At 35.4% G+C, this 26,755-nt stretch overlaps 1 protein-coding gene across 1 annotated transcript; it reads right to left on the minus strand.

Annotated features, from left to right (window-relative positions):
• Positions 1-13,547: 13,547 nt before the first annotated feature.
• LOC100888905 (tripartite motif-containing protein 59-like) lies at positions 13,548-15,099 on the minus strand. The gene is made up of 3 exons (XM_003729528.1): positions 15,093-15,099; positions 14,162-14,451; positions 13,548-13,649 (listed from the first exon to the last, which is right to left on the minus strand). The coding sequence occupies exons 1-3, from the start codon at positions 15,097-15,099 to the stop codon at positions 13,548-13,550; spliced, it is 399 nt and encodes a 132-aa protein (XP_003729576.1).
• Between the last annotated feature and the right edge of the window lie 11,656 nt (positions 15,100-26,755).

The following is a 26,755-nucleotide window of genomic DNA, read 5'->3' on the forward strand; positions in this document are numbered from 1 at the left end:
CCACAAATATTAGATTATTTGAAAAAACCGTTGAAAAAACGAGAAAAAAAAGGCCGATGTTGGCTTTTTTTGTTGGCATTTGCGTGTTGATTATATTATGCACAATCAGCCAGCCCACGTAATGTTATTTTAATTTAAATAATTACTGAAAGGTCACCGTGTTTTTTGGAAAGTGGAGCTTAATTAAAATGATCGTATTGGCTAAATTCCACACATTTTGGGGTCTAAAATTACTTTCATAGCAATTTTAGGTTCTAAAAGGGCACTAGAAATGTCATAGATAAGAATAAGAGCAATAAACAATGAAAGCATTTGCGGTCTAAAGACAACTATCCCTTTAACGCTGGTACTTTTTACACTGATAAAAGATTGTTATGAACACTGATTGTTACCTGAGGAGCGTGGGTGCTTAGAAGCTCAAAAACATGTTTGTCGAATAGATTCTTTAGAGTAAAATTACAATGAAAAACTATTTGTCCAAATTTGGGTACTACTTCACTCCGCTTTGATACAAACATTCCTCTCTAATGTAATATATGAGAAAAACTCAGACAGACATATACCCGAAGTGAAAAATTGAAACAATATTTTCGCTTCTGTTTATGACACTTTACCCTGTATTCAGGTCCACAATACTCACCAAGATGTCTCATAAATATTTATGTAACATAATGTAATTCATAAAAATATGTGAAAAATAAACGAACTACATGTTTGCATGTATAGCTATATGCTATACTTGAACCGTTGCTGAATAGATTGAGAAAACTTGAATTTTCCAGAAACGTTTTTTTTTTTTTTTTTTTTTTTTTTTGGGGGGGGGCAGCGTTCTGAATTTAGTAAAAGGATATCAGATTAAGAAAAACGTAAATCTAGGCATAAATATCATGTACATGGTTAACAAAAAAAACATAGGTCCTTATAATTATATCCATACTTCACTTGTTGCATTTTAAATGATCACATTAGATTCCTCAGTCCCCGGTAAAAAAAATATTACTGATATGTTTACTTATGAAATTTATTTAGGCTCTGGCATACTCTAAAATATGAGAGGTACGACAAGTAAGATATGTAACATATTTATACTCTAAACTATGGGCCGATTTTTTACAGCTTAGACGATGATATTTCGAATTTGGTATGTTGGTGTAGAAAACAAGAAAATTGGTTTGTCTTAAAACATCAAGTTATAATAAAATAACTAGATATTGCTTTACATTACAAATAAATTAGGGTAAATCATGGACAGACATTTCTGGTAGTTTCTCAGTCTCATCAGCGCCTTTGATTAGGCAACTAGATATAGGCGCTTTATAAATATCTGGATTGGATTGGATTGGATTGGGATGCCAGGTAAAGATGTCAGAGGTAATAATGTCAGAGGAAATAATGTCAGAGGTAAAAATGTCAGAGGAAATAATGTCAGAGGTAAAAATGTCAGAGGAATTAATGTCAGAGGTAAAAATGTCAGAGGTATAAAATGTCAGAGGTAAACATGTCAGAGGAAATAATGTCAGAGGTAAAAATGTCAGAGGTAAAAATGTCAGAGGTAAAAATGTTAGAGGTAAAAATGTCAGAGGTAAAAATGTCAGAGGTAATAATGTCAGAGGTAAAAATGTCAGAGGTAAAAATGTCAAGAAATACCCTACTCCGAATATAAACATACTGCAACAATGGCGGATCCGGGTGGAGAGGGGGGGGGGGGTGGGGGCACAGGGGCACCTGCCACATAATTTCAGACTTTCGTCTCCTTTAACATGTTGTATATGAGGTCTATATGACTAAGAAATTAAGAAAATACGTAAAAGATTATTGATTATTTCAACGATAAATTCGTTGCAGATACTGTCAAAACTAAAATTAATGTATAGAGGTCGAAAAAGAGGAAAGGAGATATATACAATACATGCTCGTTATATACTTTGCATGTGACTAACCTGAGATTACCATGTAATAATAACGTAATGTGAAATTTGTCAATATTTCGTGACAACTATTCGGATCTTTACTTGACCTTTGACCTTTAATACAAATATATAACATTTAATTACGAAATAAATATCAGAAGTGAATCACTCTCCCTTTAAAAGCTGGCAATACGCCTATCATCCGCCTTCATGGAACATTGGGCTCAAAAGTTTATGCAAATTGCCGATCAATGTTGAATTGTTCTCCAACGACATGACATCACGTACACTCACCATGATCAACAACAACAACAACAACAACAACAAGTCTTCAATGGAAAGACCCTTTTTTATCAATGCAAAGTCCCCTTTTGGGGGGAACCGAATCAAACCAGATGATGTTTTATACGTAGATCCAATATTGCTTGGATCAACACAATTTAGATGTAACGAGTCAACAATTATATATTATACTCACTGTTTGCCTAGATCCTGCTCAATGCGAAATGAAACGTTGAATGAGGCGTCGAGTCCACTACTCAGAAGAATGTCACCAATCCAATTGGTAACAAGTGACATGAGAGGTCTATTCTAGAACGTGTTATGAAGGCGTTTACAATGTCTCTTTCACAAGATAAGAAGAGAGCTTGTTTCTTGGTTCTGAATCCGGTTGCCGAAACATATGCAGTGTGTCGAAGAAAATGCTCTAGAATTCAATCCCAATGCAGATTCCCTCTTGCACAAATGTACTATGTTCCATCAGATGATGATGTAGTGACGGATAACCCGCATGAAACGAAACCAGTGGAAATACACATAACTAGAGCTAACAAACCAAAGAAAAGAATACATATCTCTTGCTCAGTGAGTCGGTCCTGATAGGTATTATGACGCAAATAATATCACGTGATAAGGTGGCCTGGGCATTCTGTTCAACAAGTGGAAACCTTAGTATGTTCCTAGACAAAAAATAAATTAGTTGAAATGACGAGGGGGGGGGGGAGACCTCAATATGTATCAACTGCCAATTTGTTAAACATGTGCTTATTTATTACAATCTAAATCTAAATCTAAATCTAAATCTAAATTTAAATATACATGTATTTATATTCATAATCCATCAATTTCATTGTACTCAATTTCATAATGTTAAAAATCATGTTGAAAATGTATGTATTATCAATCCAACCCTTTCATTGCTATGAGTAAATAAACGAATATTATAACATCAAATAATAATAAGGAAAATAATACTAAAATAAAGATCTAAAAATGAACAATAATTGCCCCATAATGTTTGAGAAAAAATTTATGAAATTCGAATTAAGTTGGGAAATATATGGAAGAATATTTTTGGCTTAGCCTTTCTTTTTCTCAGATTTGTCATTTTTATTCCCAGCCCAAGTAGTTGTGAGTGAAGGGAAATGTATTGATGTGGTGTTGTATGTAAAAAGTACAAGGTAAAAGGTGTATTTAGTGGATGTAAAAGAGTACGATATTTTAATGCAGTTTAACACTACTGTGAAGCTCCTCATATATTTATTATCGTGGAAGGTCTATGAATATTTTATAGAGAAGTTACAACATTTATTTGTTTTCGTTCGTTCATCAGTTCGTACAAAAGAATATCAGGGAGTACATCATCTAGATAGAAAAATCCTTATTAAGCCAACTGATTGTCTCATCATCGAGATCACGAAGTCCGGAAGCACCGTGAGGGGATTTGAGCAATATTTGTTTTGAAGATTCACGATGGACGGGGATTTTCAGATTTTTCAAATGAGGTATATAGGGAGACATTTAGTAGGCCTAGGAAAGTTTAGTCTTCTTAACAGACCAAGATAAATTCAATATAAACTGCTTCATTGAGCAATATAGACTAGAGAACACTTATTGAGATTCGGCTTTGTTGAAGATACCATATTGAAACATATTTGCACTTGTTCTGGAAGTGTGTATATGTTCACAAATTATGGCAGAATGTAATAGCTAAGTTTGAGCGAAGGGAATTGAGGTATGTCGACTGGGTGGATATTCATTCAGGGCCGTCCGTTTATTCCCAACGAATAAAGTATGTAATACAATTATTTTGCAATAAAATATTGGATATTTTATTAGATGCAGGGGAAAGTCCGTATTATTGTCTTTGGGTGATTTTCAAAAAGAACTGTTGGAATTAAGGGAAGGAAAAAGGAATATCGCATGGAAATTAGCCTTAAATGTACACACGTTAAAACAAGTGAAGTTTAATGAACTTTTAAAGCTGGGTTTAATATTGTAGCCTCGTTTTATTTTTATTTTTTGAATTTTTTGAAATAGATTATTTCTATTATTCTGTCGCTTCAATTTGGGGTATTTTGAAGAGGTTGGGAACATTGTGTGGTATATGTGTGGAACTGTGGTCGGGTGGTGCTTGTGTGTGTCGTCTGTGTGTGTGTCGTGTGTCGCATTGTGAGGAGGGGATGGATAGGGGTGTTGAGAGTATGTCTAACGGATGAGGAAATGGAGAATAGACAAACAAATGATCTCAAGTTTACTTTAATATTCTTGATCATATGTTAAAATGTTTTCTAAAAAGTTTATTTTATTATCGCAATTTATGTTTAATCCCAAATATCAATGTCCAAAGTTTCAATTTCTCACTTCAGATATATGTCTGTTTGAGTTTGTCTCGTATATTATATTAGCAAGGAATGTTTGTATCAAAGATGAACGAATTAGTACCCAAATTTGGGCATGCTTACACTTCAAATATTTTTCCATTGTAATTTTACTCTAAAGAATGTATTCGACAAACATGTTTTTGAGCTTCTAAGCACCCACGCTCCTCAGGTTACAATCAGTTATCATCAATTTTGTTTAGTATAAAACCTGCCAGCGTGAACATTATAACAAATGATTCAATCAAGGTACGTTTCCTTTCAGAGTGTTCCTTTCAAATTTGTCTTTCTTTCTTGTGTTACCCTTGTTATAAGAAGCCCAGGTGTATGAATTATCTTATTCACCTACGGTACTGTGACATGGTATAAAGAGTGTGCCAGTCCATATATCATGGTAATACTAATAGGGATCATAAATAGGTTTTGTGATTTCCAGGCAAAGTCACTCTGTTCTATATATATATATATATATATATATATATATATATATCTCTTTCTCTCTCTCTATCTTTCTATATCTCTCTTTGTCTTAAATAATTCAGGGTCCATGAGAAAACCCATGACTTTTAAATGACATAAATGCAGAAGAAGAAGAAAAAACACTAAACAGTTCCATACACAATGTGTTTAATTTATAGCAAGGTTACTTGTAGACTCGTCAAATGTCGGGTGATGATTTTCTCGTCATCTTCACACAGAGAGCCTCCTTCTTACTTAATCTAATAATGACATAATTATTTAATGGCTAAAGTATTTTTTAAATGACATCAAAATAACCCCTCATTCATGTCAACATGGCCAATCAGACCATGTCGTTCATACCAACGATCTACTTTAAGTAGGGACGTAGCCACGGAGGGGGGGGGAGGGGTGGGGGTACGTGCCCCCAATTAGTTTTCTCCAAGATCGGTTGAACCTTTTTAGACCCCATTTTTGACCTCTTAAGACAGAGGGCCTCCTTCCTACTTAAAATAATGACATAATTATTTAATGGCTACAGTAATTTTTAAATATTATCAAAATAATCTCTCATTTACTTCAAAATGGCCAAACAGACCATGTCGTTCATACCAATGATCTACTTTAAGCAGGCACGTAGCCACGGGGGTGGCGGAGGGGGGGGGTGTACGTGCCCCCTAACAAATTTCCAAGATTGTTTGAACCTTTTTAGACCCCTTTTTTTTACCTCGATCGATTACATGTATGTGCCCCCCCCCCCACCCAACATCAAACTCTGGCTACGTGTCTGACTTTAAGCACAATGTTAAGTTGATTTAAACTCCCGCTGCAAGTCAGAAAGTAATTACCCACAATTTCATTGACATACTTAAATATGGTAATGAGTCTTGCAGGAATATCCACATTGAAAAGAAATGCCAAAGGACGTCAGAATTCGCGGATTGTTTGCTTGGTGTGTTTGGAACAGTAAACATATCAAATTTCTCGTATAAACTACACACGCACCCACCACACATTCTCGTTTTTGCTTTTCTTATTTTTTTTTCATTTTTATTCGTATATTAAAGCAGTACAAATAATTCTTCTAAATCTAATTCGTTTTCATCATAACAAATAAATTTGATTCACTTTATCCATGTACAATTCACAGATTACGATAAATCATGTTGGATGAAATCAGTTATTATTATGAAGGAAATGATAACCCCTTCCCTTACTAACCCGGTTGAGAAACGCTGCGATGGAGAGCAAGGCGGAAGGTGGATTACCTTAAAGCAGGGAGGTGGGAGATTGCCTCTAATTGAGCACATCTACAAGAAGGTCATGAATATGCATGTTAAATGACGTTGTGTCAGTTTGATGAACATTTATGTTCTTTATTTGATTCATGTTTATTGCCCTAACAAAATGTCATTATTTTTGGCTTACTGATCGTTTAGCTCGCTTACAAAATGTAGGAAAGAATTTACCCCTACACTCATGTGTACATGGCACTTGATGAGTGCCGAGTATTGCTAAATATATATCCTGTGATAAATTTGGGATTTGGGTGACGCAAAGCTTTTTATTTCTAATTTCTTAAATGGGTGCCGTGACTGAGAGAATTATAAAAAAAACTTAGCCCACGCTATGCCACAAAATCCTCTTTCTTTACATTTCATCTTCATCTTTCCTCTCTCTGGTATCTCTTTGTTAGGATACATACAGTACCATGCGCTTAAAAACATGGTATTAAAGGGCAATCCAATCTTCGTAATAAGTTCAGAATCAGATTGGTAAAGTTTGAAATAAAACGGACAAATGTATTAAAGACAGTTGAGAATGTTTGACGTATGAAATCACTTAAGCTATGCAAATCTCAACTTGGCTATTTGGTCAGTGGGTTGTGACGTTTTTATGAAAAACTCTTCCGTATGTCGTGAACACAAAATCATTTCTTTTCCTCCAAACTTGAGAATCTCTTCTCTCTTGTGGCACAACTCAAAATATTATTATTGTTAATATTATCTTTATCATCAGCATTATCGTCATAACTAATCAAAGTATTAGTACTATTATTATTACTATCATTATTATCATTATTGTCATTATTTGCATCATGCATGATCATCATCTTCATTATTTTTTAGATAATAGTATTATTATTATATACGCCCTATCATATGCAACCATCAAGGTTCTGCATGGCTCAGAGAGCTTTGTTGGTGAGAAAAGTCTTGAATCAATTCAAAGTCCGTGGCATATTGCCAAAGAGGGCGACAGATAAGGATGACTTTTAATTTGGACAATTCATACTTCAAGTTTATTCCTTCTATTATCTTTGAGAAAACATTATTGAAATATTTACGAAATATGTAACATAATTTATATGGAACATGATAACTGTAGCGCAATAATGCAGGGATGTCTCTATGCTGTTACAAAGATATTAAAGTAAGTTAATTAATCTACAATGAAAGAATCATAGACCTAGTAAAGGAAGGGGAATTTTAACTTTAATGCATATTAGAATAACATGATAAAATACATGTAGTAGAAATTAAGGTATAAAACACGGATTTCCTTTCCAATTCAAAATATAACTAGGAATTCTTAAAAACTTTAAAGGATCTCATTCATACATTTAATGCATATGCGACAAATCATAGCTTAAACAGTTTATTCATGAACACCCAAATAATAAGTATAACATTATGACGCACAAGAGTAAATCAATATGACATGAAATAATTAATCTTTAAATGAGTTAATCAAATTTAAATAGAACATTAAATTCGATAGACTAACATAACATTCTTCTCCCCCTCCCCTTTATACATCAGGGGTTCCTTGCTACCAGTATAGTGTAACGATCTAAAATATGATCTATAGTTTCAAACTAAATCATCGGTATCTATTTCACTGTCATATTTACTCTGTTAGCCTTGCAACGCACATAGTACAGGCATTTCTAAATATTTTTTTAACGATATAAATATATATACATAATATATGCCCAATAAAAAAAAAGCTAAAGGCATTAAGCCGCGTGTATTAGGATTCGAATGTAAACCATGAACAAATGAAATGGCACTCTGAAATATGTTACCTTTTCTCAAAAGATCCCCCATCTCTTTCTCTCTCTTCTCTCTGTCGAGTTTATAAGCTTGTTCCTTTTAATTTCTCGTTTTCTGTCTTTATAATTGGAAAGATTTGTTTATATTCATTATAAATATGAGGTGCGATCTATTACACAATTCGTATTCCTTTCTAATCTTAATTTGTATTCCTTGTAAATTTGTGTGAATATACTTTTTTTAAATATAATTTTGAACAATAAAAATATGTAAATTTTGAATGTATCAGTCTTTGGACTGATTTACAAAGAATTTTCTTTCAATAAACTTAGCCGAATGAATAACTGAATTAATAAATTAATTATAAATGCCTGATAAGCAAAGAGAGATAGAGGAAGGTACGGTAATCAGGGAATGTACAGAGTATTAAAGGCCCTTAAGTTTAAAGTTTTTAATGCACAGATAAAATTGTATTAAACAATTATGGATAATTATAGAAAAATAAATGCTGTCCTATATTATGAAAATGTCCTTGGAACAAACAAAGGAAGAAACAAACAAAAAATTATGACTTCACCATGATTACGTAGACATGTTTTAAGTAAACAAACTTGGACAAATTGCACATCTATAATACATTGCATATTTTAAAACAAACTTTTTAAGATACATTGTAATATTTTGAGAACAATAGTTTGCTTAATTACTTTGCCACTACCATGAACACTTAAAGAATCTTTTCAGTATTAGAAATATCATTGGAAGGAGGCAGCTGCTCATCCCCGTAATAGCGGGAATGCATGACTGTGTATTATATCTACCATGTATGCTTTCAGTCGATTACAAGGTTTGCTACCTCCTCCCCTCACCTTTGATTTTGATTATCTACCTACATCTGTCTATGAAATAAAAGCAATTTGCAAAATTGAGAGCAACGCCTCCATACTCCATAAACGTAAACGTTACATGGTTTAAGTACTGACAGCAAAATGAAATCGGTCAACATTATAATAGCATATTATAAGAGAGCGGAGTATAGACCGACTCATTGATTTCAATCACATTTCGGCAAAGTCTGGCAAGGCAGGAGCACTGAAAGCACTGCATCCCGGAGTTTTCAAGTTCCACAATCGATAAACCATTATCTCATAATCATTCGGGCAAAGATATGCCCCATATATCCTAATTATTAGGCAGCGAGGTACCCAAATAGCCTCCTATTCAGACAACGAGGTGCCTGAACATATATTTGTATCTGGTGTATGTTGGTGACTATCATGAGCTGTGGAAATGGAGACAAGGCAAGAGTAGATCATATTTATACGGTGCATTTATTCCACTTGACCGAATAACAATCTAAAATGGTTGGGTTTTGTAAGTTTGTTCAACTCCACGTCTCATCTACAAACCTAACATTTACACCCATGTCTCATGGAAGATGTAAAGCCTATCAAGAGTGCAGAAAGCAATCTCTCCCGTATTGAATGCTTGCAAAAAGCCAATGTAACCAAATGATTGCGTTATCTTGAAATCAGTGAGAATGTTTTTGATGTACTTGAGCTCTTTTGTGTAATGAACGATGCTCACCAGACCCCGATTACGCTTCACCCATGCAATGATAACTGAATCATCCTGATACACAGCAGGGTAAGAGATACGACCATCTTTTTTGCGGATGCTATGAATGATAGCACCAGACACATCGTTGATCACGTGTACGTTGTTGTACTCATACAAATGAGTAACGAGAATCGCTTGACTGGATGTCATCGCAAATATCCGGCGTGGTACAAATCCCTCAAACGTTATCTCTCGTAATGCCTTCCCCCCTTCTGGCTTAAATACCTGTATTTTCTGGCATTCATTGTAACCTATGAAGATCAGCCCCTCCTTGCCTACAGTGAGACCTCCACCCACACCTTTCGCATTAATCATCGTCTCAAACGTTACATCAAGCTTTTCACAAAGCTCTGTGTACAAGGAAATTCTATTATTAGTGTCGCGTATGACATATCCACCATCAGGCAGGAAGTGCAACGCTCTAACGTTAACAGATTTCAGAACGGTATCTTGTATAATGCCCTCATGAGAATATACGACTATTCCTCCCACGTCACAACAAACAGCTATCCCATTGTCTGGTGATGTTACCATCCCGCTCATTCGACATTATTATTATTATTGTTAAAAAAAACAGTTCTTCAACTTGATGACTCGGTAATTTGAGGATAAGGTCTTTTCGGTTGAACAATGATTATTCAAATTTTCTATATTTCCTCGATCTTTAGTCTGAGGTAAATGCTCAATACATATAGTAAATTCCTTGCATGTATTCTTTATTGATGACTCGGTTTTTCACTTCTTTTTGAATTGTTTTTCCATCATACTAATGACACTGGACAAAGGACTATTTTCAGTACATATCAGAGACCAAATTCATACTTTAAATTTATTCCTTCTATTTCCTTTGAAAAATATAATTGAATTGAACATGAAATAATTATGTAACATAATTTGAAAGGAAGATGATAACTGACATAATTTCATCATAATAATCATTTTGATTTTATAGCGCATCAATGCAGGGATGTCTCTATACTGTTACAAAGATGATAAAGTAAGTTAAGTAATCTTCTATGAAAGAATCATAAACCTAATAAGGAAGGGGGAATTAACTTTAATGCATATCAGAATAACAAGATACATGTAGTAAAAAATAAGGTGTAATACACTGAATTATTTTCCAATTCAAAATATAACTATGAATTCTTAAAAACTTAAATGGATAACGAACATACATTAAATGCATATGCGACAAATAATAGCTCAAATAGTTTATTTATATACAGCAACATTACAAGTCTAACAGCTTAAGCGTACATAAAGCAAATCAATATAACATGAAATAATTAATCTTTTAATGAGTAAATTGAATTTAAATTGAACATGAAATTCGCAACGTTTCGCTATAGACTATAACTCTTCTCCCCCTCCACTTGATACATCAGGGGTTCCTTGCTACCAGTATAGTGTAACGATGTAAAATATGTTCTATAGTTTCAAACTAAATCATCGGTATCTATTATTTACTCTGTTTACTTTGCAACGCACATAGTACAGGCATTTCTAAATATTTTTGTAACGATATAAATATATATACATATATATGCCCAATAAAAATAAAGTTAATCATTAAGCTGCGTGTATTAGGATTCGAATGTAAACGAAGAACAAATGAAATGGCACTCTTGAATCTTTTACCTTTCCTCAAAAGATCCCCCATCTTTTCTCTCTCTTCTCTCTGTCGAGTTCCCAACCGTGTTACGATTAATTTGTCGTTTTCTGTCTTTATAATTGGTAAGATTTGTTCATGTTTATAATAAATTTGAGGTGCGATATATTACACAATTCTTATCCCTTTCTAATCTTAATTTTTATTCCTTATCAATATACTGTTTTTTTAAATATAATTTTTAACGATAAAAATATGTAAATGTTTGAATGTATCAGTCTTTAGACTGATTTACAAAGAATTTTCTTTCAATAAACCTAGCCAAATGAATGACTGAATGAATAAATTAATTATAAATGCCTGATAAGCACAGAGAGATAGAGGAAGGTACGGAAATAAGGGATTGTGCAGAATAAGGCCCTTTATAAAGTTTTTACCCACATATACGGTAAACAATTATGAATAATTATATAAAAATAGATAATGTCCTAAATCATACAAATTTCCATGAAACAAACAAACAGGGTTAGAAACATATATAGAATTATGCCTTTACCATGATAACCAATGTATGAAATAAGTAAACAACCTTGGATGAATTGCACATTTATGATCCCTTGCATATTTCAAAACACACGTTTTCGGATACATTGTAATATTTTCAGAACAATAGTTTGCTTACGTTGCCACTACCATTAACACAGAGAATCTTTTCAGTATCACAAATAGCATTGGAAGGAGGCAGCTGCTCATCCCCCGTAATAGCGGGAATGCATGCCTGTGTATTATATTTGCAATGTATACGTTCAGTCGATTAAAAGGTGTTATACCCCCTACCCTCGTCTTTGATTTTGATTATCTACCTACATCTGTCTATAAAATTAATGAAATTTGCAATAATGAGCGCAACGCCTAGATATTTCATAAGCGTAAACGTGACATAGTCTACTGTCGACGGCATAACGAAATCGGTCAACATTACGATAGCATTCTTGAAGAGTGGCGCCTATACATTACATTTTGGCAGAGGCTGGCAAGGCAGGGGCACTGAAAGGACTGAATCTGGAAGTATTTAAAGTTCCGACATTATATGAACCATCATCTCATCATGATATGGGCAAAGAGGTGCCCCATATATCCTCCTATTCAGACATTGAGGTGCCTGAATATATATTTTTATCTGGTGTTTGTTGGTGACAATTATGAGCTGTGACAACGGAGACCATGCAGGCAAGAGCAGATAATATTTATACGGTGCATTTATTCCATTTGACCGAATAACAATTTAAAATGGTTGAGTTTTGTAAGTGTGTTAATCCACGTTTCATCTGCAAAACTTAAATTCACATCCATGTCTCATGGAAGATGTAAAGCCTATTATTAGTGCAGAAAGCAATCTCTCCCGTCTTGAATGCTTGCAAAAAGCCATAATATGAATTCGATATCTTGAAATCAGTGAGAATGTTTTTGATGTGTTTGAGCTCTTTTGTGTAATGAACGATGCTCAGCAGACCCTGATCACGCTTCATCCATGCAATGGTAACTGAATCATCCTGACACACAGCAAGGAAAGGGATATAACCATCAGCTTTGCTGATGCTGTGAATGATAGCACCCGACACATTGGTGATCACATATACATGACACTGATAGCTGGTAGTACATATACTCTTAACGACAATCGCTTGACTGGATGGCATCGCAAACATCTCCCATGGTTCAAATCCGTGACACGTTATCTCTCTTATTGCCTTCCCCCTTCTGGCTTAAATACCTGTATTTTCTGGCTATCACTGTTACCTATGAAGATCAGTCCATTCCGGCCTACAGTGAGACCGCCATATCTACCATTCACAACATCCATTGTCTCAAACGTTACATCACGCTTTTCACAAAGCTCTGTGTACAAGGAAATTCTGTTTTGAGTGTCGCTTATGACGTATCCACCATCAGGCATGAACTGTAAGGCACCAACATTTACCGATTTCAGAACGGTATCTTGTATGATTCCCTCAGGAGGATATATGAATATTCCTCCCTCGTAACAACCAACAGCCATCTCATTGTTAGGTGATAGTACCATCCCACTCCCACTTTTTCCAGCAGGCAGTGGAACTTCAGTGCGCAGAACCCATTTAGACTTTGTATGAGCAGGGACTTCCATGGTATGTGTTAGTTGGCCCAACCGGAGTTCATCCGATCCCTGACTCATGAAGCCAATTCTTTCACCTTACTCAGCAGTTCTTCTGGGCAGCTCCTCATCTGGCCTAATCCGGTTCAAAAGCTCTTCCAGCTGTACACACGTCGCTTTATGTGAGGTTAGAGACTCTGTCTGGAGAGGAAAATTAAGACTATACTTATAAACCAAGTCCAGAGCCTTCTTAATCTGGTCTATCTGCTACGAATCGACTTCTCCGCGTCTCCCAATGAAGATTTAAGTTTCCCTAGCTTCTGCCCAACTTCATTTTTCAACACCTTCTTTCTTTCCTTCGATTTCTCAACTAATTCCTCAAAAGTTGCATCTATTTCACAATTGAGTTGTTCCTGTACGTTGTGCAGCCTTTTACGCTGGTCTTCGATGAAAGTAAAATACTTGTCAACGTTGCATATTTTTGCATCCGCTTTAGATGCAAGTTTCTCGACGTGATTCTTTTGCTCGGTTTCATGTACGTCTGCTTCCGGGATAGTGTGAGCATCCTTTGCATGCTCTAATAAGCCACACATGCTGCAGACATACTTGTTACAGTTAAGACAAAAACATTCTTCATCGTAGCTCGGATGTTTTCGACATTTGTTCCATTTTCTTTGAAATGATTCGTTTTCTTGATTAAAGTTGGTACAGACCTGGCCCTGGGTCTCCACATCTTCAACAAGTGATCTGACTGTTATGTTTGATTGCAGTCTACCCACGTCTCCTCCAGGAACCGAAGTCTCCTCCCTGCACGTAGGACACAACAGCTCTCCACGAGACTCCAGAAGAGTCTCAAGACAAGCCTTGCAGAAGGTATGGGAGCAGGTCAGGATCTTGGGTTCCTTGAAAAAGCTTAGGCAGACAGGACACTCTAGATTCTTATGCAAGTTGTGAACAGCCTGTTTCAAGGAAGTAGCCATCACTGACAACTCAAGCACACGACCTGAGGAAAAAAACAAATCGGTGAATTAATTGGCCAACTCAATCAAAAGTGTGAAATATTTTGTAAATACTTAACTGGCTATTATTGTACTGAAAAATGTTTAAAATAATGCATTCCATGATTAATAGGGTCTACCTGGTACACCATTATGAAATTACTTTACGCTTCTTCTTTAGCACTTACGTTACGAAGTAGCTCTAACGGCGACTATGCTTTCAGTAAGAAGCGAATGACAATGTTTCATTCAGCAATGCAGTTGTAGGAGGTTTCATTTCATCGAGTGGAAATTCCCACTGACATTCATAACAGGAAGTATTATGTTGAACCTTTGCACTTGTGATCCTTCCGCTTAACCTAAACGTTCACCCACGCACATCTCACCAATCCCTCTCGCCATTACAAGTTAAATGTGTATGATTTTGTTTTCCTTAGGGGTAGGATTTCTCACTCATAAATATTTCATGGATCTCACACCCCAGATAAATGCCTCTAATGAAATCTGACAGATGCCCATTTTCCTTTGTGATAGGTGCCCAATTTTCTTTCTCTTAAGTGCCCCTTTTCAGGTACGAGAAGTGCACCCTTTTCATCCCCGATAAGTGCCCCTTTACCTCTCATAAATGCACCTTATCAATTCTCACCTTTCATTTTGCCAAGTGCCTGTTTTCATTTGTATGCCATCTTTTCGTTATTACAGTTCCCCCCTTCTCATCTCTGCTAATTGCCCCCTATTCCAATTTGAGAGGTGACCCTTTTATATTGATCCATGTCTCCTAATCCCTTTTAATAAGTGCCAATCAAAACACTGTGATCAGATGAAAATAAATTTAATCCGGAAAATCATAATTATAGTTTGAAAAAAGATCAACATCATAGGGCTATATTACAAAACTTATTTCGTTTAAAGGTAAATAATTATATAACTCGAAGAAATATCCCGATGGTAGACTTCAAGCAAGAATCTGTGCAAGTCAAACGCGTTGACCAACTCAGAGGGCGCTGTGTACTTATTGGTCACGACAGGGATTAAGGTAACCGTTACTCCTGAAGAGAGTCCAAAGATCACTCCCATTTCAGTAAAGGCCCCCCCCCCTGGATAAGAGTAATGAGCAGTGGCGTAATTATGGGGGAAAGGGGTGCAAGGAGGAAGGAAAGGCGCTTCACACAATAAGGTGAGACCGAGGGGTAAATTAAGGGCAAGGAAGGTGAACTTGAGATGATATAAGGAGATACTATGCTCGAGAATGACTTTTAGATATTATATGTATGTAGATACACCTCTAACAACATATTATGTTAAAGCAATGACACGATTTGATTTAATATTGAGTATTAAACCTGTAAACAGAAAATGACTCTTAATGTTTATTGTTTGTAAATATCATCCCTGTAACAGTGGCTTCATAATCTCGTTATCTTTATAATATTTATAAAACAAGGTCAAACATAAAACAATCCGTTATTATTTTGTATCTAAGTAAAGGATCAGTATAATAAGCATAACGATTAAAAGAGTATCTCCATCATTATACGGTACTATGAGATTTAATTTTAAAAATACATAATTGTGCCAAAACTGCTTATTAGCGTATCGATTTCCTTGATTCTCTATTTATAATCGTATTGATTAGTGTATAATAGATGATTATTCTCACTTAAGTTGTAAAAGACCATCCAAAGGCAAATTTGGGGTCCCGGGTTGAGTGAATTTTACTCTGTTTAACAAACAGAGTTGAGAACTGATAGTAGTTTCAAGCTCTTTGCTTATTCGCTCTCAACAAAGTTAAAGCAACCATGATTGTGGTGATGATAATCCTATTATACACTGTCGCTCATAACGGTGGAATATTTTTTTTTTAATTCCAATTTATGGAATTATTTTAAAAATAATTTTAAAAAACTAGATCTAGATAATAGTATACATTCTCAGATTTTATTGAATCATAATTTGCCAATGTGTGTTTTGCGTGACCGCTTAAGCATGTATATGCTACTATGTTTATCAACTAGGGGACCTATGCCCTTAAGTCATAAATGACAGTAATGAGGATTAATTCCCCACAAAAGGGCACTAATACACCAGATCGATACGGTGTTGATCCTGGGGCCTCACTGTTACGAGGCCATTGCTTTGTCACTGAACCATGGCTGGGTACGCAGCGGGGGCTAGGGTAGGGGGCAGTTTCCATAAATAACAGAATAAAAATAAAATGCAATAAATTTTCAATAATTTATTGCATTCTACCCCGGTCCCCAACATAAAAAAATCTTCTGTGTGCCCATGTCTTGAGCCATAATGCATGTCCATAATAGGTACATAAACATATTTCAAGTAATTTCGCAGGGTCGTTGTCGAATAAGTGTCTGCCCGAGTTTCGATTGCGCATGCGCTAAATTTACGAAGATTGATTTTTAATTTTTTTTTTTAATGATATTTTATTTCTTTCCTCATAATTTCACATAACAAGAAATTATCAAAAAATAAAACAAGATCTTTGATACAAGACACTTCATGAGTTACATCAATCAATGAACATAGAAAAAAAAAAGGGAAAACAAAAATTCTTGCATGTAACAGTGTATAATCAAAATAACAGTAGAGGAAGTTTTAAAGTGTAGATTTTTTTTTTTTTTTTTAATTATATTTTATTTCCTTCCTCATAATTTCACATAGCAAGAAATTTACATAGCAAGAAATTATCAAGATAAGCAATATAAAACAAGATCTTTGATACAAGACATTTCATAAGTTACATTAATCAATGAACATAGAAGGAAAAAAAAGGGGAAAAAAAGAAGAAAGTCTTGCATGTAACAGTGTATAATCAAAATAACAGTAGAGGAAGGTTTAAAGTTACATATTACCATCCTATCACAACACTCTCACCCCCCCCCCCTCTAGCCCACCCACACCACACCCCCTTTCACACACATAAACAACCATACAAACACAAACACACACTGCATGCAACCTGTTCCCTCAACTCACACCACACAAACACGTTTCATTTATGGAAAGTAAAAAGTTCATTTTCTAAAAAATCAGTAAGAAATACTTTGCCAAACATATGGAACACTCTTCCTCAAGTCCTCCGCTTTTATAAAAACAGTTCAATATTTAAAACAAAAATGAAACAGACCTTTTATTCTGAGTACCGTTAAATTTACCTTCCAAACCTTTTTGCCCCCCCCCCCCCCCCCGCCTCCAATTTTAGATTATTTCATACATATGTTTGTAGTTTTTTGTCTATATATTGTATTTATTGCTGTATTTTGTGTTTATCGCTGTATTTTGTGTTTATCGCTGTATTTTGTGATATCTCGAATTCATATATGCTCAATAATATAAATAATATAAATTATAATATTCGGGGAACTTTTTATACAAAGCCACCATGGGCCTTTCCTATGTTCTCCAATTTCATTTTAAACTATTGTAATAATTGACCATTCCTTGTATGTCTATATACTTGTATGTTTATTTGCATTTGCTGTGTTTTTTATGGAAATGAAATAAATAAACGAACTTGAACTTGAACTTGAACAAACTCTTCACCCCCCCCCCCCCCCTAGCCCACCCATCTCACACCCCCTTCACGCCGACACACACGTTGCATGCAACCTGTTCCGGTTTGTCCACCTGTACACGAGAGAGAATTAATAATACTAATAATAATAATAATACCCACATAATACCCACATCCATTAAGGTAAAAATGCATCGATTTGTTCCCATTTCTGTAAGTGCATCCCCAGTTTCCCCTTTTTGAAGGCTATTTTGTATTCCTCGTCTCTGTAATTTTTAAGCATAATAATGTTTTCTGTACAGATGGCAAAGTTCCTTCTTTTCTAGAAATAAAAATGATATACTTTACTAAAAATATGATACAATTTATTACAAATATTCTAGTAGTATTGCCGGATATTCCCATAAATATGGGTTTCCAATCATCAATGTCAATTTCGATTAAATGAAACTTTTGAGTTACCTCCTGCCATAATCTTTTAACTTTAAGACAATCCAAAAATAAATGTTGGTATGTCTCTACTTCTAGTTTACAAAAGGAACAAAAATGGTCTGACTCAAAACCAAATTTAAAGATCTCTCTTTTCGTATATACAGCCCCTTGTAATTGTTTGTATTGAAACTCTCTATGTTTATTACAAAGCATTGCACCTTTCATCCTCGTGAATGTTTCTTTCAACTCCTTCATTCCAAGATCAAATTGACAGTTGCCATCTGTAACATGTAATGTATACTCTTTTTGAAGGTCTTCAATGAAGTAATCATATAACCGCCTAGATTTTATATCACATAGTTTCTGTAAACGTCCAAATATCATCAATTCTATTTCAAAATGTTCAGTGTCTACTTCCATAAAATCACTTTGTATCCATTCGTTTCTGATTGCTGAAAAGATCTTTTGAATTCTAAGCAAGCTTTTAGTTGCAAAACCCAAATTTAAAAAATGTAAGATCGGTTTTAAATGACCTCTGACAATTATATTTGATGCTTGAAGTATACTTTTCTGAAATAGTTCGACATCAAAAAATGTTTTATTGCTGAGACATATACACTTATTGCTAAATATAATCGGATTATTCTTATTTTCTCCAAAGTGTCTGCATTTATCTAATTTTTGCCATGCCTTCAACATGTCTTTACAAGTCCATTTTATTTATATCATAAGTACAAAGAAATATAATTCGACCCCCCAGTGATCTGAAAAAGTGGTCAAAGGTTACTTTCCAACCTGAATACTTTTTTCCATAGAGCAACCGTTTGATCCACATTATTCTCTGAGTCTTGATAAATATCTTAAAATTCGTTACTCTGAGTCCCCCAGCGCAGTAATCTTGATATAATATTTTCCGTTTTATTCTGTCTCTCCCTCCCCAAATAAAATTAAAAGAAATCTTTTCGATTTCTTCAAAAATGTTTTGTGGGACTGTCATAAGAGACGAAACATAATTTAGTTTTGAAAATACATATATCTTCAACAATTTAATTTTGCCAAACATCGTTAAATCTCGTTGCTTCCACCAACCAATTAGTCTTTTGATTTTGCTCAAAATTTCCTTATAGTTCAAATCATCTTTTATTTTGGAATGACGTGCGAAATATACCCCTAGGATCTTTATATGTTGTACCCTATGTCCAAAAAAGGTAAACCCGGCCTATCACTTTCCTCTCCTAGCCACATAAAATTTGTCTTATCCATATTTATCTTCAATCCACTTATTTTTTCAAAGTTTTTGAAAACTTTCTTCACTTTATTAATTGAATCCATATCTTTTAAAAACAATGTAATATCATCTGCATACAAAACTTGCTTTATTTCTTTATTCCCGAATCCTACCCCTTTAATGCTTTCATCTTTCCTAATATAACGAGCTAGTAATTCGATAACTATTACAAATAAATATGGAGATAGGGGGTCGCCTTGTCTTACCCCTCTATTAATTCCAAAATATCCTGTTGAGTGTCCCCCGTTCATCACGCAACTGCTAACATTAGTGTAGAGGGTTTTAACCCAAGAACACAAAACTTTACCAAACCCAAACTGTTCCAAAGCTTTAAATAAAAGTTTATGGTAAATGCAATCGAAAGCCTTTTCAAAATCTACGGCAATTAAAAAGCCTACAGGCTGATACAAGGACTGAAAGAATGTATCATCAATTAGACGAACCGCTTCCCCAATATTCCGATCTTTAACATAGCCCACCTGATCGTAATGAATCATATCCTCCAATACCTCCTTTACCCTTGTAGCTAATACTTTCGACAATATTTTATAATCTACATTTAAGAGAGTAATTGGCCTATAGTTTTTCATGTACAAAGGGTCTTTGCCTTCTTTCTCAATTAGTGTAATTACCCCCTGTCTCTGTGAGTTTGATAACATTTTTGTTTCAAAACCTTCATTAAAAGCCTTCACTATTGTTTTCCCTAAAATTGGCCAGAACGTGAAATAAAACTCAGTCGAGAAGCCGTCATTGCCTGGTGATTTGTTCCATTTCATTTCCTTTACTGACTGATAGCATTCTGCCAGTGTTATTTTGCCTTCACAATACTCTTTATTTTCTTTACTTAATTTGGGTAATTCATTTAAGAACATATTTTCAATATCCTCTGTAATTTCACCATTTTTACATGCATATAAATTATCGTAAAACTCCCTGATAATCTTCAAAATCCCTTTGCCATCCCTCACAGTTTCCTTATTTTCATTATATATCTCCTTAATCACACTTTTCCTTTTATTTGACTTTAGTAATTGTTCAAAAAACTTTGAATTTTTTTCTCCTTCTTCAGACCATTCTGTCCTTGAACGGACTTTTAACCCTTGACGTGAATAGTCGAAAAGCTTCTCTAATTCCATTTTTTTCATGTCAATTTCATCCTGAATACTTTTATGACAATTAACATTGATCGTCAATCGATATTCCAGGTCTTTAATTTCTTTTTCCAATTTTTCCATGTGGACTCTTCTGAGTTTTGCTCTTTCACGGGAGAATTTCATTATATATTCTCTTAATTTCAATTTCATAAATCCCAAAATTTAATTTTGCTCGTTATTTGATTCCGCCAAGTTTCCTCTATTTCAAAAATCTTCTTTTTTACCCCATCTACAAAATCTTTTTCATTACATAGACTACTATTAAACTTCCAATACGATTTCCCATAAACAAAACTATCGACTAAATTGTTAAATTCTATTCTAACTCCAGCATGGTCAGGTGTAATAGAAGGCAAAATTTCAGACTTTCTTATCAACTTGTCTACTTTCGACGAAATGAAGATATAATCCAATCTACTCTGAACTAATGGTTGCTTTTGTCTGAAAGTGAATTCTTTCTTATTAGGATGACGCTTACGCCACACATCAATTAAATCAAGCTTATCTAGAAAGTCTAATAATGAATCCCTATATTTGCTTTTCGAAATATTACTTGCACCCATGTAATCCAAATTATGATTCATAATAACATTGAAGTCTCCTCCAATTATCAAGGAATATTCTTGACTAAATACAGAACAAATTATTTTATTTAGATCAGACAGAAAATCACATTGGGCATTTTCTTTATTCCTTGTGGGAAAGTACACGCTTCCTAATATTAGCTTTTCGCCTTGACATTTGCCTTTAATGATGACGTATCTTCCCCCTTCGTCAATTAAGGGTTTTCCACCACAAAAGTAATACCTGGTTTAAACATTACAATAACCCCCCTACTGTGGTTACTCCCGTGGCTAAAAAACATTGAGCCTTCCCAATCACCCTTCCAACTGTATTCAATGTCTTCTGTGCTAAAGGTTTCCTGCAAGAATATCATATTTGCCGACATTTTGCACCACTGAAAAATCTTCTTTCTTTTGACTCTATCTCTCAGTCCTCTGACATTAACTGAGAGTAATTTTAAATTAACCGACATCGAGAACTATGAATCTATACCAGTAACAAAGAATCTTTAGAAATGTACATAGTGGTGACAATTTCACAGTAGATGGGAAGCTTGATGCATTTCCAACTCTAGGAAAAACAAACACTTTCAAGTCAGATTGCAAATTAAACAAGTACAGGCAGACATTGGAACCGGAAAACATACCACACATACCATCACCCAACCCTTCAACACTATCAACCACATTCATACACATAAGCATAATATATGCTGTCATGTTCGAAACCCCTCCCATCACTTATTCTAAATCATGGCGTGGCAGCCTTTTACACAAAGTATTAATACATTCTTCTTACTGTGACAAAAAAAAACCAACACCGAAAATAAAACAGAGCAATTTATCATAACTCCAGACGATATAACTTGACCTCATAATTAACGGATTCAGATAATGAGTAACTAATAATACTTTCGCCCCAGGCTCAAACGGCTATATATAATATTTTAAAAGAAAAAACGTAATAAACGAACGTAATGAATAAACCCCGTGCATACTTTAAGCTTCAACAGCTTGTACCCCACCAAATGGCTTTTGATACCATTATAAACTTTACAGTATATAAGGAGTTTCTTCCCCTCCCATCTTTTTATTTTATTTTTTATTTTAAGAAAACGAATTAATTAACTTCTGAACTATTCCTCTTCTTTTTTTTTCTTTTTTTACTGTTAACGACCGGCTAAAGGTAATCGTAAAAGGGCATTATTTATTTTCCCCTTTTAATTTCTCTCAAAACAGAGTCTAGATATAAAATGTATAGTTAATTTAAAGACCTCGCTGGTGTCTAAGACCGACTGGGGACGAGACTTTTCATTTTCCGTCATACTTGTTACTTGTAGAGATAATCCCGATGGCAGCTATCATACAGCTAAACTGGGATGTCCGTGCAACGTGCTGGCATAGTGACAGTGCATGAAGTAATTCAAAACAGTGAATGATGTCTATTATTTACAATAAAACGGTGGACGTGCAAGTAAAAACCGAGACGTGGAGTCTACAGTAGCTTGGACCCAACAGGAGGAGGCAACGCTCTGATGATAGGTAGAGCAGCCTCCTGGAAGATGGTCACTGTTGGAGATGTTACTGCAGCAGCTGATAGGTGGTTCCACGTCCAGATGGTGCGAGGATAGAAGGAGTACTTAAAGCTATCAATGGAAGCTGGGGGTACTGCATACTTCAGAGGGTGATCATTTCTGCCCAGATATGTAGCTGGGATAATGTGAGTGGGAAAAGGCATGTTGAGTTGATGATGGTGCATCTTGTAAAACAAAGTTGACTGTGCAAGAAGCCTGCGGTTGTGAAGGGTATCCCATCCCAGTTTGTTGACAAGTGCTGTGACTGATGTTATTCTCCGGTAGTCTTGGTATACAAAACGGGCGGCAGCTCGCTGTACTTTCTCAAGACTTTGTATTGATGTCAGAGTCCGAGGGTTCCAAGCTTCACTACCATACTCAAGTTGAGGACGAACAATCATTGTGTAGGCTTTGGATTTGATGTTCTTGGTGCACGGTGATAGAGTTCTGCGTAGGAGGCCAAGGGTTCTATTGCCTTTCTGGGTGGCGAGTTTACATTGGGTGTTCCATTTAAGGTCATGGGTAATCGTGACACCAAGATACTTGTATTGTTTTACTCGAGGAATTGACTCATTTAGTAGGGTGTAGTCCACTGTGACGGGGTGCTTCTTGTTTGTGATTGACAATGTAGCACACTTCTTGATGTTGAATCCCATCAGCCATTTAGTGGACCAGTCTGCAAGAACATGGAGATCTTCTTGCAGTATATGAGTGTCAGAGGGAGAGTCGATACGCCGATAGATGACACTGTCATCTGCAAATAGACGCATTGTGGACTTGATGTTGAGTTTGATGTCATTGATGTACAGCAGGAAAAGTACGGGGCCGATGACAGAACCCTGCGGTACTCCTGAAGTAACAGGCATCCATGCTGAGCGAGCACCATTGACGACGACAGCTTGATGTCTATTCGCTAGGAGTGACATAGTCCAGCGGAGAGAGTCTCCCCTGATTCCGTAGTAATGTAGTTTGGATCTAAGGTGTGGATGTGGTACGCGATCAAACGCTTTTTGGAAGTCGAGAAAGATGGTATCAGTTTGGCCTCTAGATTTAAGAGAGGATGACCAATCATCGGTAGCTGTGACAAGTTGTGTTGTTGTCGAAAGATTCTGTCTGAAACCATGCTGTTCATCAATGAGTATGTTGTTAGCTGCAAGATGTTTAGAAATGTGGCTAAGCATAATATGTTCCATCACCTTACTGCAGATACACGTCAGCGATATAGGTCTGTAGTTATAGACAGTTATAGTCATATACAGTGGCCACAAGCAGCCGGTGACGAGATCTAAAGAGCCACTCTCGTCCTCCAGCTCTCGCAGGTCAATCATAGATGAAAAAGTATCTCACGCGTCCAAATCATTTATGCTTTCCAAAAATATTTCTATTCATCAGCTGTGCTTCACCAGGCATTAACGTTAATCCTCCTGCTAAGATTGTAAGATTACATGGATATTTACTATTAAAGGGGGGGGGGAGAGCAGAAACAAATCGACGATTATGTTGTATATTTCAGGTGCCATTTGTCTCGATCAACTGAAGTGTCTAGGACCAGCTGGGGACGAGACTTGTCTCAAAACACGTCCCGCCCTCCTGCCGTCGCAAAGACCATTCAGCCAATCAGCATGTCCGGCGTTGGTGACCACGAGAAGCCGGTGACGAAAAGAACAAAAGAAACACTTTCGCCCTCCAGCTCTCGCTGACTAATCATAGCTGAGGAAGTCTCTCACGTGTTCATGGCTATTGATTAGTTGGATTACTTTGCTTACCAAATGGAAAATGAAAGAGAAATGCGATATACATGTATGTATTGATTTTGTTCTTTCATTTTTATATATTGCGCCCTCTTTCATTTGAAACTTATAGATGATGATCAATCTTGTCACAATATATAATAATAACATTCTCGGAAAATTATTCCTTTTCTTTTGTTTTCATCCTTATTTTTTCTCTCATTCTCCATGAAGAGTAATTGAGACATGGGCTAGAAGGCCGCAGCCCCTCGATACTTTTGAAGGGAAAATCGGATAACCGTCATGTCATCAGCAAGGCGCTATGTCAGTAGTTTCTCTCTCTTAGGTTAGTAGGTGCTCTTAAATATAAAAACACACAAGTGTACATTGAGAAAAGACATACCCCCCCCCCCCCCCCATCACCATACATTTATAAAATCTTATTTCTTCGATTTTTCTTTTCTTCTCGGTAATTCGAGGATAAGGTCTTTTCGGTTGAACAATGATTATTCAAATTTTCTCTATTTCTCTATACTCTGAGGTAAATGCGCAATGCATACAGTAAATTCCTTTGTTTACAATTCAATACATGTATTTCATTGAATGCTAATGAATTGTATTGATTCATATTTGGATGCCTGGGGCACCTTTCTGCATGCTGATTCCCTTGAGGTGGATTTGTGTAAATGTTGTTATGATCATGAGAGTCGATATAGTTTAGTGAATTCAAGGGGTTCAACCCATAACTGAATGAAGCAGCTATCCCAAGGGAGTCGTGGGGTGAGGTAGTTATCCCAGAAATTTTAGAATGTTTGACATCATTTATTAGTCACTATGCAGGCCCATAACTAAAGGGGCACCCCCTCCCACCCCCGCTAGCGACAGAATGCTGAAGACAGTCTGACGTCATTCGCTGGATTGAGGATAGTCTTTATATACTCCTACTAGTGTTGATGGAACATCATTATCATGGCAAAAGTCGTATTATAGTTTTTCGATTTCTTCTTGAATGCTGACCTTTACGCTTGCCGTTATAACCGCTGACATTATTTTACGAATATCATGTACATAAGCTACCCCATACCTCCTGCATGTACTGTATTCTGTAAAATTAATACTTTTGATGACCCAGTCTTTCACTTTTTTTTTTAATGTGTTTTGTTATCACCAATGACACCGGACAAAGGACTATTTTCTGGAAATATCAGTGACCAAATTCATACTTCAAGTTTATTCATTCTATTCCCTGAATTGAACATGAAATATGTGACATAATTTGAATGGAACATGATAACTGACATAATTTCATCATAACAATAAATACGCTTATATGGCGCAATAATAACTCTAAGCTCTTACAAAGATAATAAAGTAAGTTAATTAATCTACTAAGAAAGAATCATGAACCTAGTGAGGAAGGGGAAAATTAACTTGAATGCATATCAGAATAACAAGATAAACTTCATGTATTTCTACACTGATTTATTTTCCAATTCAAAATATAACAAGGAATTCTTAAATTAGGCCTACATACATGTAATGCACATGCGACAAATAAAGCTTAAATTGTTTATTTCTATAATCAAGTCAATATGACATAAAATATTTAATCTATCAACGAGTATAAACTTGAATTTAAATTGAACACTAAATTCACAACGTTTGGCTACAGACTAACATAATTCTTCTCCCCCTCCCCTTTATATATCAGGGGTTCCTTGCTACCAGTATAGTGTAACGATCTAAAATATGATCTACAGTTTCAAACTAAATCATCTGTATCTATTTCACTGTCATATATACTCTGTTCACCTTGCCACGGACATAGTACATGTATTCCTAAATGTTTTTGTAGCGATATAAATATACATATAGATATATACATTTAAATACCCAATAATTAAAAGCTAACCATTAAGTAGCTTGTATTAGGATTAGAACTTAAACCATAAACAAATGAAATGGCATTCCTAAATCTTTTCTCAAAATATCCCTCATCTTTTTTCTTTTTGTTCTCTCTGTCGAGTTCCCCAGCT

Source organism: Strongylocentrotus purpuratus, unplaced genomic scaffold, assembly GCF_000002235.5.
Source record: "Strongylocentrotus purpuratus isolate Spur 01 unplaced genomic scaffold, Spur_5.0 spur5_contig_852, whole genome shotgun sequence".
Taxonomy (NCBI): Eukaryota; Metazoa; Echinodermata; class Echinoidea; order Camarodonta; family Strongylocentrotidae; genus Strongylocentrotus; species Strongylocentrotus purpuratus.

What these genes read in the sequence shown, in the direction of transcription:
- LOC100888905 (XM_003729528.1), bottom strand. An exon ending in ATGTGGAGACCCAGGGCCAG is followed by an intron (nt 13,650 to 14,161) that starts GTCTGTACCAAC and finishes TTTCCTCTCCAG; the next exon opens with ACAGAGTCTCTAACCTCACA.